At 42.2% G+C, this 19074-nt stretch overlaps 2 protein-coding genes across 2 annotated transcripts; one reads left to right on the forward strand and one right to left on the reverse strand.

The window, feature by feature from the left end:
• Window positions 1-423: 423 nt before the first annotated feature.
• Window positions 424-5193, forward strand: LOC124677684 (ubiquitin carboxyl-terminal hydrolase 27-like). Its single transcript, XM_047213647.1, has 11 exons — window positions 424-634; window positions 1012-1366; window positions 1470-1593; window positions 2261-2361; window positions 2446-2673; window positions 3510-3578; window positions 3682-3813; window positions 3902-4036; window positions 4128-4190; window positions 4273-4512; window positions 4642-5193. The coding sequence occupies exons 2-11, from the start codon at window positions 1124-1126 to the stop codon at window positions 4921-4923; spliced, it is 1617 nt and encodes a 538-aa protein (XP_047069603.1). The 5' UTR covers window positions 424-634; window positions 1012-1123; the 3' UTR covers window positions 4924-5193.
• A 2756-nt stretch (window positions 5194-7949) lies between these two features.
• LOC124675786 (cellulose synthase-like protein H1) lies at window positions 7950-11159 on the reverse strand. The gene is made up of 8 exons (XM_047211860.1): window positions 10560-11159; window positions 10301-10420; window positions 10081-10203; window positions 9755-9967; window positions 9540-9660; window positions 9236-9414; window positions 8785-9135; window positions 7950-8579 (listed from the first exon to the last, which is right to left on the reverse strand). The coding sequence occupies exons 1-8, from the start codon at window positions 11157-11159 to the stop codon at window positions 8022-8024; spliced, it is 2265 nt and encodes a 754-aa protein (XP_047067816.1). The 3' UTR covers window positions 7950-8021.
• Between the last annotated feature and the right edge of the window lie 7915 nt (window positions 11160-19074).

Genomic DNA, 19074 nt, shown 5'->3' on the forward strand with positions numbered 1-19074 from the left:
GCGCTAAATTTTGACGCTGTAAAAGCACTTTGCAACGTGCTCCATCCGTGTTTCACGCGTGAGGCTATATTCTCCTCCGACAGAAGCTCTAAATTTTAGAGCTATAAACTAGGTAGTTGTTTCTGCGCGCGATTTGTACCGCGCGCTCTTAAATAGCATTTTTGCAGCGCGCTCCATTTTACAACATCGGTTGCAGCATCTGTTAGAGCATCAATTTGCGTCTCTCGCGCGCTAAACTAGTCGATCTTTTTGGATGCAACCCTGGATACAACGTTTATTGGAGATAGGCTAGATCAAATCCGGATAGTACAAGGAAAAAATCTGTGCCGTGCAATCGCGATCGGGCGGACGAGATAGACACTGTTCAGATCTTGAGCACCTACCAATACGAATACCCTGTCTGTCCCCTGCCTGCCTTCTTCCTCCTCCTTCGCCTTGGCGGATTCCTCCCCTTCCCACCCTCGTCTGCTCTTCTCCCTCTTCCTCGCGATTTGCTTCGCTTCCTCGTCGGTGGCCTCAGCGACGGCGAACGGGACGCAATAAGGGAGGCCTATTCGCTTCGCCTCCTCGCCGGCGGCGGCGAACGGGGCGCAGCCAGGGACACCTACTGGTGCTGTACTGCCGTGTATTGTTGGTAAGTAACCCTAGCTTGGTTGGAGGAGGTCCGCCGCTCGTTCTCGGGGGGCTTTCTCTCTGCTGTGGCTGCGAGCAGTCAAATCCAAATCATTCTGCCTATCCGTTCAGTCGGTAGCCGATTTGTTTGCTGCGTGGTGTTGGCACCCTACAAATCTAGTTCATCCCTTAATTTATGGTTCCATTAGTTCCCTCGATATGATTTTCCCGGTAGCCCATATATACTTTTGTAAGTCTGTGCCTGTCTTTTATCCCGTTAGATTCCTTTGACGCGAAATTTACCGCTGGCAAAATAGCTACCTATGGCATGAGCCTGTTGTTTATTTCTGGTCGCCATTCTGAAACCAACTGTGATGCAAAATATTTCTACTGATTCAGGTACAGTAAAATCAGTTATGTAAACAAAAAGCTCTGGACTGAAAACAAAATTAGACTTCCGAGTGCTGGTTTTGTTTCAAGCTAAGGATAGCGGGGCAGGGCAAGTAGAGTCATGGGTAAGATTGAGCATGGCAATCTGCTGGCGTCGCTTGACGAAGGACACAGACATGGTTATAGTCTTACAGCTGTTGCTGTTGGACTTGGGATAGGAATTGCTGGGTTGTGCAAAGCGCTGCATAGCAGCTTGGTCATACCGTGGATTCTTCGGAAGCTCTTTTCGGAATCAGAGAGAGTATACTACACTGCAGGCCTAAGAAATCTTGGCAATAATTGCTTTCTTAATGTTATCCTGCAGGTATCTTCTACTTCCTAGTGAATCCGTAATCTGGTGTGCTTCATGTGTGAGTACCATCATCGTGTTCGAGTTCATACTAAATGAAAGAATGTTTCCTTGACAGGCACTTGCCAGTTGCGACCATTTTGTGTCCTCTCTAGATGATTTGCTTGGAAGCGATGATGTGCTACCTGAGGATCAGTCTGAAAGAATGCCTCTTATCTTTGCTTTAAGTTCCCTTTTAGAAGGTAAAATTGTTAATATGGACTGTTAAGCTTGTTATCGTCTTCAAGACCATTGTGGGAATTCAGTTGTTTGTCTAGAATCAGTAGTGCGGGCATCTGTGTAGTTTTTTGGACCTGAATGTAAGTATACAGAATTCTATAGAACTCGGATGCAATAATAAACTGGGGTCCTTGATATTTATGGATCTGTCTGACTATGTGCTCAACTCCCATACCATTGAATTGTATTGCTTGGTAGAGTTGAATGATCAACTGCTTACTGCTCAGATTGTAGTACTTGAACCTATATTCCTCAGAATGTGTTCCCCTATGGTAGAATCGATACAGATTGTATTTTGTAAACACAGTTTCTCCCTAACCTATTCTTCTTGGTTTTTATGGATCTGTTTGACTGAGTGCCTCCAGTATCATTGAATTGTATTGCCTGGTACAATCGCACGATCAATTGCTTGCTGCTCTTGTAGTTGTTCTTGGTCATGCACTTGGTCCATTTCGTTTGCTATATTTGTAAAGAACTTGTCCTTTTGTTTATTTTAAAATCAAATGTTGTAATACTTGAGCTCACAGTTTTGTTGTTCTTCATAAATCAGTATTTTCGGTGTAAAGATCTTTCAGTTGGTTCCTCATTTTTTATTATTATTGCGTAATGAATTTGCGTATATGTGTGCAGACTTGAGCACAGTTCGGGATGAAAGAATTGTATTGAATCCCCAGAGTGTGATGCATGCTTTGAGTTTCTATGTTAGTCACTTCAATTTGACAAGACAGCAGGCAAGATGCTTTCTTCCGTATATTCTTCTCGAAAATTTACCGTATAACATACTGGATTTGACAAGAAATGTTTTACCCTCATAGGATGCTTCAGAAGCTTTTGGTCATCTTTTGACATCAGTGAGGGATGAATTTTCCCACTGCTATGTACCATATAAGAGCTCTCTTGCAGACATTACCATGTTTCACTCCAAAGTGTACAAGCAAAGGGAAGGTAACCAATCCGAATGCGAGCGCTGGAAACAAAACATATTTGGTCCATTTGATGGGACTATTGGCAGCACATTATCTTGCAGAAATTGTTCATCTGTGGTAGATATCTATACCTCTTTCTTTTTTAACTATTACTCCGTAACACGTAATTTGTGAACTATTTAGCTACTGTCATTTCTACAGCTAGATGCACTTTTTTGTTTGTTTCTGTAGCTAGATGCATTTTATCACCCAAACCCCCTCTTACTACCAATACATCTCGTCTTTCAGCAACCCGAATGCACACCTTGGGCCATTACTTTTTATAGCTGCGCGTTATTGTATTTGTGAAATATGTTATTAAGCAATCTACTAATTATAAATAGCTCACACGGGAGAACTACCAAAAATTTCTATACATAATAGCTTGAAGGAGATTATGGTATCTACAGGAGAGAGGAATAAAAATAGGCTAAGATGAGAGAAATTTCTACAGCAGAGACTTATTTCTTGCTTGTTTGTAACCACATTGCCACGTACATGGCTTATTATAAGGACTACTGAAACTCCTGTGTTGAACCAATCTCCTAGATTTACATGGACTCAGCTAAAGAATCATCCTGGACAAGGGTGCCTAATAGGCTATAACTTATATATATTCTACTTCCTTAATTCTCGTTATGGCTGCGCTGTGTGTTCGCCTTGGCTCCAGCTGCGGAACTGCCCTTTTCTGGATTGCTCATCTGGCCCTTGTTTCCTGCTATGTTTTGTGGTTTTTATATGCTAATACTGCTGACTTAACATTATTAGAGTTTGAAATTAAGACGTCTGTCTTAGCTGTCTACGACAGTATATATCTTGGAGTAGTTCGTTTCTGTAGTTTCTTGGAAAGCATGGATTGTTCGTTTGGTCAGAATTGATGATTTTCTGCCCTCATTGTTGTTAATCTCTCGCAGCTGTCCTTGGACTTCGAGAATTTTCATTGCTTGCCTCTCTCACCTGTACCTGACATAAATGGAGATATTGTATGTTCAAGTGAGCCTTACTAAGCTTTGTTAATTCAGGATACATCAATTAGTACTCCCATTCATCCATTATTCATAATGCTTTGTCCCATTGTTAATTCAGATCAGTGGTTGTAGTTTGGTTGATTGCCTGAAGCACTTCACTGTGTTGGAGCAACTTGACCATTACCGCTGTGACCATTGTTGGCATAATGCTGCTGCCAAATATTTCTCTCTTAAATCAGAAGTCGACGAGGTGATTTTTACACGCATATTTTGTTATGAAATTGCACTTGTTTCACAGTTGAGTTTGATATGGTACCTCGTATTGATATCTGTACCAGGAAAAGGTTAACAAACTGCGCACCTGTGTCGATTATGACAGTTGCAACTGCAAGCAGTTATTTGGTCCAGATAAATCAACATGGTCAGTATCTTCGAAAGCAACAAAGCAGTTGGCTATCACTCGCTGTCCGAAGGTATCAACGATTGAAATACACCTTTTGAAAACTTTCATGGAATGATGTCTAAAGATGACATGACACCTGGTGTATTAATGTCTTCTTCCAGATCCTGTGTATTCATTTGCTACGTGCTTCAGTTAGTCTATCTGGTGAACTTGTAAAGCGTCAGGTAAACACAAAAATACATTTGAAAGTTGAAACGTTGTACCTTTCTATGAATTGTGGCTGAATCATCTGTATTTCGATTGCAGGGACACATTTCGTTTCCCTTACTTCTGGATCTAAGTCCATTTGCAGGAGGAACATTCAGCACAGGACAGGGACCTGGACCTTCAGCTATGAACAAGCAAATATATGACCTGCCGTCTCTGCATCTCTATCAACAACTAAATGCGCAGATGCCTATTAATACGTTTCCTACCGGTGGGAACTCATCGAGTCAGCCGCGTAAGGATGAAGTGTCAAATGGCGGTGGCTGCTCACTTTACAAGGCATGTTGTTTGCATTCTAACAATTTTTATTTGATTTCTCTTTATGGATAACGATGATAATTGCATTCGTCACTAGCACCTAAATTTTTTCTTATCTGATCAATCCATTTACCCTCTTGATCATTTCAGGGAAATGCTGGTGTGGCTACGAGTACTTCGTCATCGTGGTCAACATCATTCTCCACAAGGAAGGAGTTATACACTCTCTCAGCTGTCGTTGAGCACTACGGTATATGCGGAGGTGGGCATTATGCAGCATACAGGAGAGTAGCATCAAATCCTGATGCCAATGATCAAGTGCGACCTCGTGGCAAGCACTGGGTTTACATCTCAGATGATCACGTATCACAAGTATCAGAGGTCGATGTTTTGGCTGCGGAAGCCACCCTCCTTTTCTACGAAAGACTGTAGCAGCAGCCTGTTGAGTAGGATTCAGATAAGTTGTACATTTTTTTTGGAGAAACTTTATGCAGTAGCTTTCAAGATTCAGGATTTCTATTTTAGAAAAACAATCTACGATCATCTGGGTCTTGTTTTTGGATCTTATAAGCGGGTTTTGTTGGTGATGATGCACGAGAATGAACTCAGGTTTCAGTGCAAATCTGGCTTCTGAATAATGTGAATATTTTTCCACTCCGAACTCCAGCTGCTTATGGAGTCATATAGTCACGTTCTTTAACAGAGGGATAGGCCGTCAAAACCGACACTTGGCTAAGCCAACTGGCAATTGAGTTGTGTTTTTGTCTTGCCCATTCCTATATTATATTCTTTTCAAGCTTCTAAAAAGTTTTGAAAAACTATTGCACTTGTAACCAAAGGTTAAACATACAGTTGACGGATAGTAGAGAAGTCCGTGTTATGTGGCTATTTTACTGAGAAACGTAGCTTCCATTCGATGCCCTCAGCGTATGCATGAATTCCTGATATAGCTCTACCAACATGGCATCTGCGAGTAAATCCTTCCATCATATAACTACTGTATTACCCGCGTCCATAAAAAGATATCGCAAGTTTGTCTAAATTTAGATGTATCTAGATACTCTTTAATGTACGGTATGCATCTGAATTTAGACAAATCTTCAACATCATTTTATAAAAGTGGGGGAGTAGAACCATGCATGCGATGTAGGTCGATCTATCAACTAGATTTAAATACTGTTTCATGAAGATGGTATGGGGAAACAACCTAAAAGTAGCAAAGCCCTATGGACAAGGTTTCATTAACTAAGTTTAGACAAGCTACGGAGTAGATGGCTAGCTGGGCGTTCCACCGTTCGTTGGTGACTCCGGGGCACGGCTGGCCGGTCCTTGCGGCATGCCGATCTAGTAGCTTGATCTTTCAGCGGACACCGGTGCGGGTTTTGCCTGTACTTATATACCGATGGAACCACTGGCTAGCTTCAAGAAGCAAATATATCTTGCAATCGCTCTCCCCCACCATTCCATTCCTCGTCTCCTGGCTCTCGGTGTCGTCTTTCTTGCTGCCCGCGACAAGAAGAATCGCGTGGGGTGGAACTTGAGAGGTGTCACAGCGGAGGGGTCCACAAAGAAAGTCCACGAAATCTCCAAAGGCCACAACCTAAAGATGATCATGGATGATGGCAATTGATCGAGCGGCTGACGAGCGCTGACAAGATAACCATGATTTTCTTGAGATTGTTGCCTTTGGAGATCTCGTCAACTTTCTTCTTGGACTCTCCTTTGCGACACCTCTCACAGTTCCATTCCATGTGCTTCTTCTTGACCGCGATGAGGAAACTGCATGTTGTGTTTTTCATGTTTTTTCAGGTCCAACCTGATGCATCATTAGGCTCGGCCCTGCAAACGGTGCGCACAACATACAGTCATACACACGTCCCTCCCTCGCCTCTCTGAAAGGTTAGTACTCCGTATAATAATCCTGTGAGCAAGCTATGTGTCTTGTAGAAAAAATTATTATGACTTAGCTCATTTTTCTGTTTCCATGGTATCTTATGAGTTCCTTCTCGTCAAATCATAGTAATTCTCTTTTCACATATAAATGGGAATATCTCCTCGATTACGCTAATGAAACCACACATGCATGACAACTGTTCGAAAAAAACAGAAAAAAGAAGCGACATCTTACCATTCAACATGGGTCTTGTTTGGCATCACACCATGAAAACAAAATCTAACAAGGCGCGCAATAATGCTGGTCACATCACAAAACGAAATGAAGAGCAAATAGAAAACCACATCCACAGTCTTTAAGAGGACCACAACAGTTAACAGATATGAGATCTGGAACATGTTCAAATTTGTTCTATTTTGTTAATTGTCTGTAGAGATTTGAGTGTTAATACTACAAAATTTGCAATATAGCTCTTCTAGCCTTTGTATATATTGTCAAGATAACTTAAGTAGTTGAGCTTTACTGCTATTGTAATAAAATGCTTACATATCGTGGCTATTGCATATGCACCATTAGTGGCTTACTTTGATATATAAGTGATTCTTCGATTTTGATGTTCATCCTGTCGTGGTAAACTTAATTTCTGTCTATTTCAAGAGGTGCATGTACTGAACAATTAATTTTTGTCCAACCAGACATGGCTTCCAGGCAGTGGCGGAGACAGAGCATTTGAAACCTGGGTGCATAGGGGGTGCCTCAACACATAAAAAATAAATTTAGGGGGTGCATTAGTGGTGAAAAATGCTGTTTAACAAAGGATTTTGTTTTCTACCGAGGTCCTGTGCACCCTGCTACGCTGCTACCTAAAGGTAGATCCGCCGCTGCTTCTGAGAAATTGCACGACTCTGAATATGTGTAATTGACCATGGACTTGATTTCTAATTATTTTTTGTGTTGCTTGATCAGTAGATCACTTGTGCGCTATGTAAATATGTATGTGTAGTATTGTTGTTCTTGTGGTCACTATATGTGCTATGCATAGTGATCATGGCACATTCCATTTATCTAGTTTATGTTTTGTGCATAGTAGCTTAATTATCCTACTTCTATTTTCTAATATGTGGACTTCTTATATGTGAGGTGCATTAAGTGTGTGCGGTGCACATGTTGTTGGCTGGCTGTGTGACGAGATCACCGTGGTCGCGGTGATGATGCTATGTCGGCTTTGTCTACAATTCTCTCAGGTGATTTCTTGGGTCCACCTTCAATGTTATTTCAGTCATCGAGTCGATGGCTTGTGTTCGGGCATCAAGCCGTTGAACTTTTAGGATTTTTTTGGGTGCTTTTATGGTACTGGAATATGCTGTTGCAGATGTAGCTTATCTTCTCAACACTTAATATGCTAGTTGACTTGGATTGTATCTCTACATGTGTGTTGTACCAGGATCGTAGTTTTGCCGTCTTTCAAAGATCGAACCGGTGTTAGAGGGATCATAGTCTTGCGGTATTTCAAAGATCGAAACGGTATATTCTTCCAATTTGATCATTGAACTGAATTCGTTCAAACTTCCAATAGTTATTCTAAGCAGAACCAAGATCAAGCTTCTAATATTTCGATGCCCCACAGGCCCACATGTTAGTTCCTTGTGCAGAAGTGTACAAACACAGACACAATCAAACTAGCCTTCACCTTGACACTCCACGGGATTCCGTACCTTCCACTGCTCACAAGCCCTCTCACGAATGGCCAGAAGCACAACACCATCCAGACACAACACGCGAACTCCCCAATTCCTGGACCACTGGGAGTTCCCCTCGCTGTCCCGACCACCACACGCCATGCCCCAACAGCTATTGCAACAATGTTCAAGATTGAGAGTGTGGTCACTGGGACGAAGACAGGCGACGAGTCGAAGGTGAAAAGCCCCTGATCAGTGTCGTCGGGGCTCGCGCCGCCATCGGATGTGCTGCTTTCCTTGCGCGTGACCTCGAACACGGTCTCAGAGAGTCCCATAGTCTTGAGGAGCACGGTGAGGAACGCTAGGATCCATGCAGAGGCCGAGGTGATGCGTTGCATCCTGTGGTTGTTCCACCAGGTACGAGCTGAGAGCCCGCATTCCTTGTACTCCATCAAGTTGTAGATGTTGTAGGTCAAGAACAGAGCAAGTGGGATGCGGAAACCTTCATCGGATGCCTGTAAAAATTCAGAAGAACTATACATGAAAGTAGGAATGAAACGAGAATATAGGATGCCTTTTCTTTTGCACATTAGCCAATTGATCATTGTCTAACACTTTACCATTCTTTCGGTTAGTTACGGAAGAAACTAATCATATTGGACAAGAGTTATGTATTCGTTATGAACAATGAGGAGGATAGGTCATGGCAAGTGTAAGTACCTTAGGCAAGAAAGACTGGTTTGTAAGGAGGCAGAATGGTCCCATTAGCGCGTAGCAGAGTTCGAAAGGCGCCCTCACGGGCCACACATATATGAACATGTAGGCAAGGCATTGCCGGAGCTGGAGGCGCCCGAAGATGGAGCGGAGGATTGGGCTGTTCCAGCTGATGAGTATCTCGAGAAGCCCTGTTGCCCATCTCTTGTACTGGGTCAGGCTTGCTGGTCCGCCGGTCGGAGCACATCCCATGAATGCAGGTGGGTTGGTGTCCATCAACGCGGATCTCCATCCTGTGGCATGGATCCGCTGCCCAGTCAGTATGTCTTCTGTCATTGATCCGTAAACCCAGCCAATCTGCAGAAATACGTCCAACGAAATGCAATTTGAGAGACTGCAAGAAATGAGTGGTTGTACTGTAGTAAAACCTGCAAAATTCCGGCAATGGCAAGTATACCTCCTGGCCCCAACATGTGCCAGCCTCATAGTTGCAGGCGCCCACTTGTTTTGCCACTTGGACGCGGCTCGATATATCTAGCGATAGCACGTCTCCTCGTGAGATGAGGTTCCTAGATGATTCTATCAGTTCCTTTGAGCTCCCAAACTTGATTTGCAGCTCCTTGTAAGAAGGTGAACCTGGGAAGATGATTAAGAACAGGCATTTGATGTGACTTGTGAGGACCCGAGTTGACCTGAAATGTGGTGATCAAATGATAGAATTTAGTACCGATGAATACGTCTTTTGTGCGCCCAATTTTTACCTGTTCTCTCGTGTTTGACGGTATCTGGTGGCGGCACGCCGTAAACGACTTTCCTGCGGTGAAAACAGCCCGTCCCAGCGTAGAAAAATCCTTGGATCCCATTGACTCCGTATCCAAGTTTCTGGAACATGCCACAAAAACCAGTAGAGTTGCAACACTAGTGATGCACAACAAACCGGCCATCACCACCATTAAAAAGACGGAGAAGTCCATACCTTGAATGCAACCTCTAACTGGTTGCCGAAGGGATCATCCTTGAGGGCGCCGTAGAACTTCTGCGGCGCCTGGACGAACCCGCTCTCTGTCTCGTCGTCGAACCCTAGCAGGAGGCACATGGCGTGCAGGGCGACCTGCGGGTTATTGGCGAACATGTCGCAGTCCACGTTCAGCACGATGGGCGCGTTGGTCATCACACCTGACACCCTTGTCTGCGCCAAGAAATGGTCAGCTTAATTATCAACACTCCTCTGAACTTCTCTCTGTGTTGTTTGTGTGACACACCAATGGTGGCACTGTGTATTGAGTAGAGGAGAGTGCTTACAAGAACATTCATGGCGCCTGCCTTGAAGTTGTGGTGATGTTTGGGGCTCTTCTCTCTTGAGACGTACACCAGATGTGGGAATCCTTGTCCTGTTCTTCTGCTCTTGGTGTTATCCCACAGAACCTGAACCCAGACATATCAATGGCAACAATATTAGCACAAGATATGTCTGCTACTAATACTATGCGTGATGCACACAGCACATGGGCAATGTGCTAACCTTAATGATTGTAGGATGGTTCCTGCGCTCGGCGTCAATGAAGTCGGCGAACTCGGCGTCCCGCAGAATGGATCCCTCGTCGGCGTTTTCGATTCGGGTGACCAGCTTCTCGTACTCGCTCTGAAATCGCACACCAGGAAAAGATGCATGCATGTTAATGGCGATAATGGATGTAAGAGTAAGGCCAAACTAAGCACCATTAATTATTTTGTACTGACATGATCATGTCAGCTAAGCACCATTAAATATTTTGTCTAACCTTCATGAATGCCCAGCTTTCCAAGAACTCGCGGCCGGCCGTGCCTGCGCCCGTGCCAGCCTCCGGCGGCGCTGAAGAGAAGTACATGAAAGGTGCCCTGACCCCGACGCCGTGCCTCTTGCAGAAGGGCACCCAGAGGGCGGCGAACTCCGCGGCCTGGCGCAGGGCGTAGCAGGTGACGGGCGAGCAGCCGTCGTCGGAGACGTAGCACGCCAGCTTGCCGACGTCCGGGTAGTCGAGGGCAAGCAGCGAGAGCACGGTGTTGACGGTGATCACCGGCGGCTCCAGCGCCGGGTCGGCCGTGGTGACGAACATGTCCAGCGCCGGGAGCTCCCCGGGGAGGAGGTTGTCCGGGCGCGTGTCGAACCGGACGGGGCTCCACTTGCAGTTCATGCCGAGCGCCCAGACGAACGCGAACCACGCCTCGCAGACCAGCGCGAGCGCGGCCAGCCACGTCGGAGCCGCGCCGCGGTCCTCCCCCAGCGACGCGGCGCGGCGGGCGAGGAGGGCGAGGAGGAGGAAGAGGATGACGAACTCGGCGAGTATCCAGGCCGTCCTCCGCAGGAGCACCCTCTCCTGCAGCCTCTTGGTGCACGCCATGGCCCTGTCCTAGAGGTCACAGCTAGCACACGACTCCGCAAGGCAAGCAACAAGCCCTAGCTGTGGATTAGGTTGGTGGTAGTATCATGTATATGATATTTCATATGATACTATATTTATAATGCATAATATTATAGATAAGTATCATAGTTTTGCTATATTTATTGATTTGTAGAATCTCAATATAAATTTGTGTACAAGATTTTATTTGATACTAATTTTTCTCGTGATATGCGTTAAGATACGACGGTATCTACCTATGATACTTTAATATTCTCTCTCCTCCATAATTACCTGCCACATCAGCATTTTTGGTGGGACTAAAATGCATGATACTAACTAAAATATTAGCACTATAGCTAGCCTACAATTTTTTTTAATTAGCAACTGATGGTGCATTTCGTATGGGAACAAAAAGGCCCTGATTTTTTCATGTCAGCATGCGCAAGGGCGAGTCACATGAAAAGAGAAAGTTATATGTTTTGTTGGTCTCAGCCGCCGTGCGCTACTGTGATGGTGTGTCTTTCTTGTCTCTTTGCTCTGCATAGATGTGGCTGGCTCAATCGGAGCGTACCACCCAATCGATTTCATGCAAATTAAGCCGTTGCCTGTGCACTACTTCTAGAAGTCCGGTTTTGGATCAATGCAGGCAGCTAGCCTACGTGTTGAAAGATAGAGCTAATTACACCTATAGTCCTACAACTTGTCCATCATGTGAAGGTTAGTCCTACTACTTGCAAAGTGTGAAGTCATGGTCCTATAACTTGAAAATCATGTGAAAATTTGGTCCTCAATCAATTAAAATCTGACATGTGGCATAACGGTTTTTGCAGAAGCACCCCTAATATTTTTACCTGACACATTCAACCCTTGATGTCTTCTTACATGCGGGTCCCACCTATCAATTAATGTGTACGAACAAAATAAAATCAAATACGCGAGCCACTAGAGCATGAAGCGCCTTGTGATGTACGTGAGGTCGTTACCTTATTTCATCTGAGATAGCTAGATAGAAAAGTAAGAGGAAACAAATAAAATTTTATTTGCTGGGACGAGGTTTCGTATCCGCAAGATACGGACGACTGCCTCCTAACCATACATTTCTTGATGTTCTACTTAAGGATGTTATAGCTTTTACATTTTTTCAGTGTTTTTTTTTTTGCTTTTTCTCACCAGGATGACACTTACACATATTTTGAATTTCAAAAAATTTGAAATAAAAAAATTCGCACGTACATCTTCGGGTGCTATGCATTCACAAAGTTATTTCATAAAAAATGACTTGTGTAAAAAATATAAAATTCAGTGTTAGAAATAATGCTTTTCAGAAGATAAATTTTCGCATATGACAGGTGGCCTAATTTCTACACAAAAAATACATGCCCCTTGAATGGAGAAGACATGTTTTTATACAAAGTAGTAAGTAGTACTCCCTCCGTTTCTTTCTATAGTGCCTATAGATTTTAGGCATCTGTTTCACAATATAAGGCTGTAGCTTGGCTTTTTTCAATTATCCCCTCCACCGGTCAACTTCCACATGACACGCATGAAAAAAATCCATACAAAATAAGAAACAATTAATTGAGATTCCTAATGCATGGCCAAAGGATTGCTTAGATTTAGGAAGCAATATTTTTCTTTCCTTAATTAAACCCGACCGCACATATATGGAGAGTCAACTAGATAGATTTGTGGGATTTGTTATGGTAAACTAGGAAGTTATCGATTTCCCTAATTTTAGTCTGATCTCAAATAGTTCAGCTAGGGGGTCTTGTGTAAAAAAAATACTCTTGCGCTAATTTTCGTGCCAAAAATCTATAGGCACTATAGAAAGAAACGGAGGGAGTATAAAACAGTAGAAAAATACAACCTTTAGAAAACTATTATTTACCACATGTATATTAAAACTCAATTTACTATGTATTAATATTTAAAGACAAAACACTCTATCATATAACATAGTATATATGTCGAATTGTATTTGTAATCTAATTGTATTTGTAATCTAATGTATATTTCTCAAATGAAATATAATACTAATGTTTTCACAAATTTTACATGTCCATGTTTGTCCTATATTTTACTTACTTCACGAGTTGTATTAAAAATAGAATACACAACTATAAACACCGGCCTAGAATACATTTAGACAATATATCAAATACGGTGATGATTTCTCGGTTGATTTAAAAATAATTTATACCAGGTAGTTATCAATGTGTCTAGTAAAGTCCACAAGTAACACATTCTCATGTATTTTACGTACAAATATAATTCTTTTCCAAAAAACAGTCCTTAGCGTCGAATTAAAAATAGTTATTTCTCCATCATCCCAATAATAAGGGAACTTGTAAAAAATACTCCGAGGCTAGAGAAAATATATCTATTCATGAAATCTAGGTTTTGCAATAACGAATCGTGCACTATGAAGTTTTAAAAAACATGTTCTAGATCTAGCTAAATGGGGTGTACATTACTTAATTCTTCATGGACAGCTCCGAAGCTAGGGAAAAATACATCTATTTATGGCGTTTGCAATAACAAATCGTCACTATGAAGTTTCTAAAACCAAATGCTTAGTTGCGAAAATTGTATACACTAAACTAGTTAGAACAAAGGGATGAGCATTTGTATTTCACAGTCGGCCGAAGAATCATTTAACCGAATAGTTTATTTTTTATATTCTTAAATTGGCCATCATAGATGGTTAAAAGCTCTCAAGAATAATGACAACATACATCCATCTTATATATATACAATCAAAGATAAAACGACAACATTCATCCATTACTCTTCTTAAATTAGATGCTATACAATTTTTCCAAAAAAATGTGCGTGCTGCTAAAATTGAGTAGCTTCATGTCTTGTAAGGGTGGTGAAAAAATCATCTTAATTATTGATAACAATAATACGTGCAGGATATAGACCACATATGATGCTTGGTCTAGCGGCAAACACCATTTAGGTGTAGCAGCAGGTCGCGAGATCGAATACCCAGCCCAGCCACGCGCATTAACTTTTATTTATTTCAGCGGAACTGATAGGTGGGACCCGCATTAAGACGGCCACTGAGCTCACATGCGCAAATTAAAAATATCAGGGATCTTTTTGCAAAATCTATAACATCTTTTGATTAACTGAGGACCAAATCTCCACATCGTAGATAAGTTGTAGGACTGCGATTTCACGTTGCAAGATGTAGGACAAAATCTTCACATTGTAGATAAGTTGTTGGACTAAAGATGTAAATAGCTCTGAAAGATAATTTGCGAAGATTGAGGGTCAACACAACATGACAACCAAGGGATGAAAGATGAAGGAATGCGAGTCTTGGCAAAAACGAGTAAATAACTGAAATCAAACTTTTGGATAACGGATTTCTTATTTACAATAAGCCTATGCAACATTTTGAAGAAATACTTAGATGAATAAACAGTGAAGTACTTTGCCTGTTTATTCTGGGAAAAGAATTGAAGAACTAAACAAAGCATAAGTTGTAAAGCAGAAAAAAGCAAAAGCAATTGAGAAGAGGATCATATAACCAAACATATCACACCTCTTTCCATACATCGGAACTGTAGGATTCGTAGCATAGAAAACAAAAAAAATCCTAACGCAAAAACGAATAACAAGCCAAGATTTAATCTAGTAGATGGTAGCAGCGAGGTGAAAATCAACATACCCTCGAAGATCGCTAAGTGTTAACAAGATAAATCTCGTAGTGGATGTAGTCGATCATTTGACGCTTTCAAAAGCTCGTAGAAGATCCTAACGGTGCCATAATAGGGCAGCACCTCTGCACTCGGTCACACGTACGGTGTTGATGACGACGTCCTTCTCCCCGTTCCAGCGGGCAGCGGATGTAGTAGATCCTCCTCCTAATCCCGCCAGCACGACGTCGTGGTGACGGTGGTGGTGGAGGTCTCCGGCAGCGCTTCGTCGTAAGGACCGCAGGAGAAATATGAGGAGTGAGTAGCAAGGGTTTGGGAGAGGGGGGCACTTGGGGAGCCGGACAAGGAGCCCCTTTGTGGTGCGGCTGGATTGATGTTATCAGCCCCCTCCCTCTCCTCCTCTATATAGGTAGAAAACCTAGGGTTCCCCAAGAAACCACTTTGGAGTCCAACTCCCAAACTTACCAAAATTGGAAACCTTGGAAAGGGATTTCTCCCTTTTCTTCTTATATGGCCGGCCAACAAGGTGGAGTCGACCATGGACTCTACATTCCCACTTGGTGGGTTGGCTAGGGCTGGTGGAGTCCCTCTGGGACTCTACCCGCCATAGTATTTTATTCCGGACGATTCTAGAATCTTCTACAAGCTTCCATAAATGCACCGGACCATTCCCAAACTTGGAATGTGACTTCCTACATATGAATCTTATTCTCCAGATCATTCCGGAACTCCTTGTGGTGTTCTGGATCCCATCTGAGACTCTGAACAATATTCGAACTCCATTCCATATTCCATATGTACTTAAAACGACATCGAACCTTAAGTGTGTCACCCTACGGTTCACGAACTATGCAGTCATGGTCTAGACTCTTCTCTGAGCAATAACTAATAGCGGGACCTGAAGATCCATAATAGCTCCCACATATTCAACGATGACTTCGTGATCGAAAGAACCATTTACATACAATACTGATTCCCTTTGTCTCGCGATATTTTACTTATCCGAAGTTTGATCATCGGTATCTCCATACCTAGTTCAACTTCGTTATCAATAAGTACTCTTTACTCATACCGTGATATGACATCCCTTGTGAGCCAGTCATATGCTTGCAAGCTAGTTGGATGACATTCCACCGAGAGGGCCCAGAATATATCTATCTGTCATTTGGATGGACAAATCCCACTATTGATCCACGTGCTTCAACCTATACTTTCCGAACACTTAATGCCACCTTTATAACTACCCATTTACGAGGTAGTGTTTGATGTCATCAAAGCATACATCCGGTGTATGTGATTAACATGATCTCATGGTCGAAGGATTAGGTTACTATGTATCTTAAAGCTTGAAGCAAAACAAACTTAAAGACTTGATCATATGCTCTTACTATGGGTGTATGTCCATCACATCATTCACCTACTGATATGATCTTGTTATTAATAACATCCAATGTTCATGATCAGGAAACCATGATCATATATTAATCAACAAGCTAGTTTAACAAGAGGCTTACTAGGGACTCTTTTATGTTTACAAACACACAAGTATTAATGTTTCCGGTGAATACAATTATAGTACGGGATGTAAAAATTTATCATGAACTCTAAGATATAACAATAAACTCTTTTATTATTGCATCTTGGGCATATATCCAACACATGCAGAAATTTCAGAAATCTCTCCTTAATATTCAGAGAACAATAAAAGCAACAAAAGTTGTGCTATTAGACACAAAAAGCCCGTTGACAAGATAAAAGTAGAAGAAAAGAACATTCAGAGAACAGTAAAAGCAACAAACATTCATTAGACACAAAAAGCATATTGTTAGAATTTAAAAAAACATGGAAAAATGAAGGGTAATACCTCCTTGCTGAAAAACCCAAACAATGCATCATCTAAAATTCTCTTCCTCCTTGAATTGGGAATAACCTATGTAATTAAGTAACTTCAATGAAAACGGAAAAGAGAAAAGAGAAACAAACAAAATGTCAGACGAAATGCAAAAAATCAAAGTAATAACTGCAAAGTCACTGCTGGACGAGCTGATTTCATCACGGCTATCATCGTTTGATGAAGCATAATCAAGCACATCACCCAAATGAACATAACCACCATGCCCCTTCGCACGAAACATGCATGTGAAACATGAGGATACGATACCTGCATGTGAAACATGAGGACCATCAGCACTTCAACTTCAAGATCTGTTAACTGATACAAAAACCTGATACACCGTGACCATATTAACATATAACATGCAACATCAAAAATTAAAAATGACCTGAATCTGTGTAGAACATTCACCTGACATTACACATATATTCAGTGAAACAAAATGAAACTCCGAAACACACTCATAACAGCTAGCACACTTAAAAAAGGGATTTCTATTTTCGTGCCCTCGGTTCCTTAGTTGTGCTCAGTTTTCCCCAGCTCCTTAGTTTTTCCTCAGTTTTCCCCAAGACCTTGTCACGAAACCATCACGAGTGCTTGTAACGGCCGGTTGCCCGACGGTTGACCGTTATCTTCCGACTAGTGGGGCCACGTAGAGCCCGCAAATACACGTCGGACCATCCATCTTTGTTTGACCGTAAGCATCGATGTATCCACGACCAAAACGCGCACGAGTGGGGCTTCGGTATATCGAATGACAAGTGGTCCATGGCGCTGATACAAGGGGCAATACACGGGTAGGAATAGATTTTTAAACGGAGCTCTACAGCGATGGCACGGAGGAGGTGGCCTGCGGGGTGCCGAGATGAGATCGACATCCACAAAGAACTGCATGAGGCGAGACCAGACGCATTAGATATATATGAACTAGACGTGTTTAACCATGCAAAGAAGAGAAGAAATGGTCGACGACATCGACGACTACCTCAAAACTTTGACTGAACGTGTCCGACACGAACGCGAGCAATGTAGAGAAAACTAGTGTCTCTCCTTTCTGGCGTGTATAGATGGGTTCTAGAAGAGTGTGGTGGCGAAGGGAAAGACCTCGCGGTGGTTTGTGGCGTCCAGCATAGTGGGGCGGCGTGGCCGTGCCCACAGCGGCGTGCATGCATGTTCGGCATTGGCATCAGCATGTACGTTCGGCATTGGCCTCGGCGGTATCTCTGGTGTGTCAGTGATCGAATGAGGGGACGGGATTGAGGGTGCATCCCGACGGTGACCTAGCAGTGGCGGCGAGCATAGCCGTTCTGACCATGCCGATATCAACATCGGCATCGTTTGGAGGCTGTGGTGCTCGAATCAAGGTGAGATTTGTTTCTTGTACGCCAAAAGTGATTTGAAACAAGTTTCGTTTTGAAGGTTAGGTAACGAAAGTTTGTAACTAAGCCCAAAATTATACTAGCGCCATGGTGAGGTTCTTTTTGATAGAGCTATACGGTTGGGCAAATTTTTTTGACACTTTTTAGATAGGGTTCCTTGTTGTTACACGTATGGCATCATGTATGGCAAATTTGGGGTCATTTGGAGATGTTCGAAAAAATCACTTTGCTTAAACGCATGCCGTTTCGTCTCACTGAAATCAGCTTTTCTAACAAGGTGATTTATTCTACCTTCTCTAAATGACCTCAAATTTCATACAGCTGATCTTCTATACATAGATAGATAGATTGTTTCGTTTTTACATTTTTCGAACTTTTTATTTCCCTTTATAATACCCAATTGATTTTCAGGTCAAAACCTCGAAAAACGACATCATGTATGGCATCATTTTCGCCCTAAATTTCAAATTTTGTGAAACTTTCCTTTTAGATATTCCTTGTTGTTATAGATATGGCATAATGTATGCCAAATTTGGTTAGGTCTCACTTGAAACCAGCTACGTAACAAGTTAGGTTTTTTCGACCTTCTCAAAAGGGATTTTTTTCTACAAGATAGGTAGATTGTTTCGTTTTTACATTTTTTGAACTTTTATTTCCCTTTATAATACCCATTTGTTTTCAGGTCAAAACCTCGAAAGTTAACATAAGTAGATGGTGAACCCTTCCAAACTTCAAATACAGACATAGATAGATTGGTTCGTTTATCATTTTTACCGTGAATAGTAATGGCTACAAGAAATCGGTGATGGTTTATCATTTTTTGCGTGAAAAGTAATGGATACAACAAATCGGTGATGGTTTATCATTTTTTCGTGAAAATTAATGGCTACAACAAATCGGTGATGGTTTATCATTTTTTGCCTGAAATTTAATGGCTACAACAAATCGGTGATGATTTATCATTTTTTGCG

Source organism: Lolium rigidum, chromosome 7, assembly GCF_022539505.1.
Source record: "Lolium rigidum isolate FL_2022 chromosome 7, APGP_CSIRO_Lrig_0.1, whole genome shotgun sequence".
Taxonomy (NCBI): Eukaryota; Viridiplantae; Streptophyta; class Magnoliopsida; order Poales; family Poaceae; genus Lolium; species Lolium rigidum.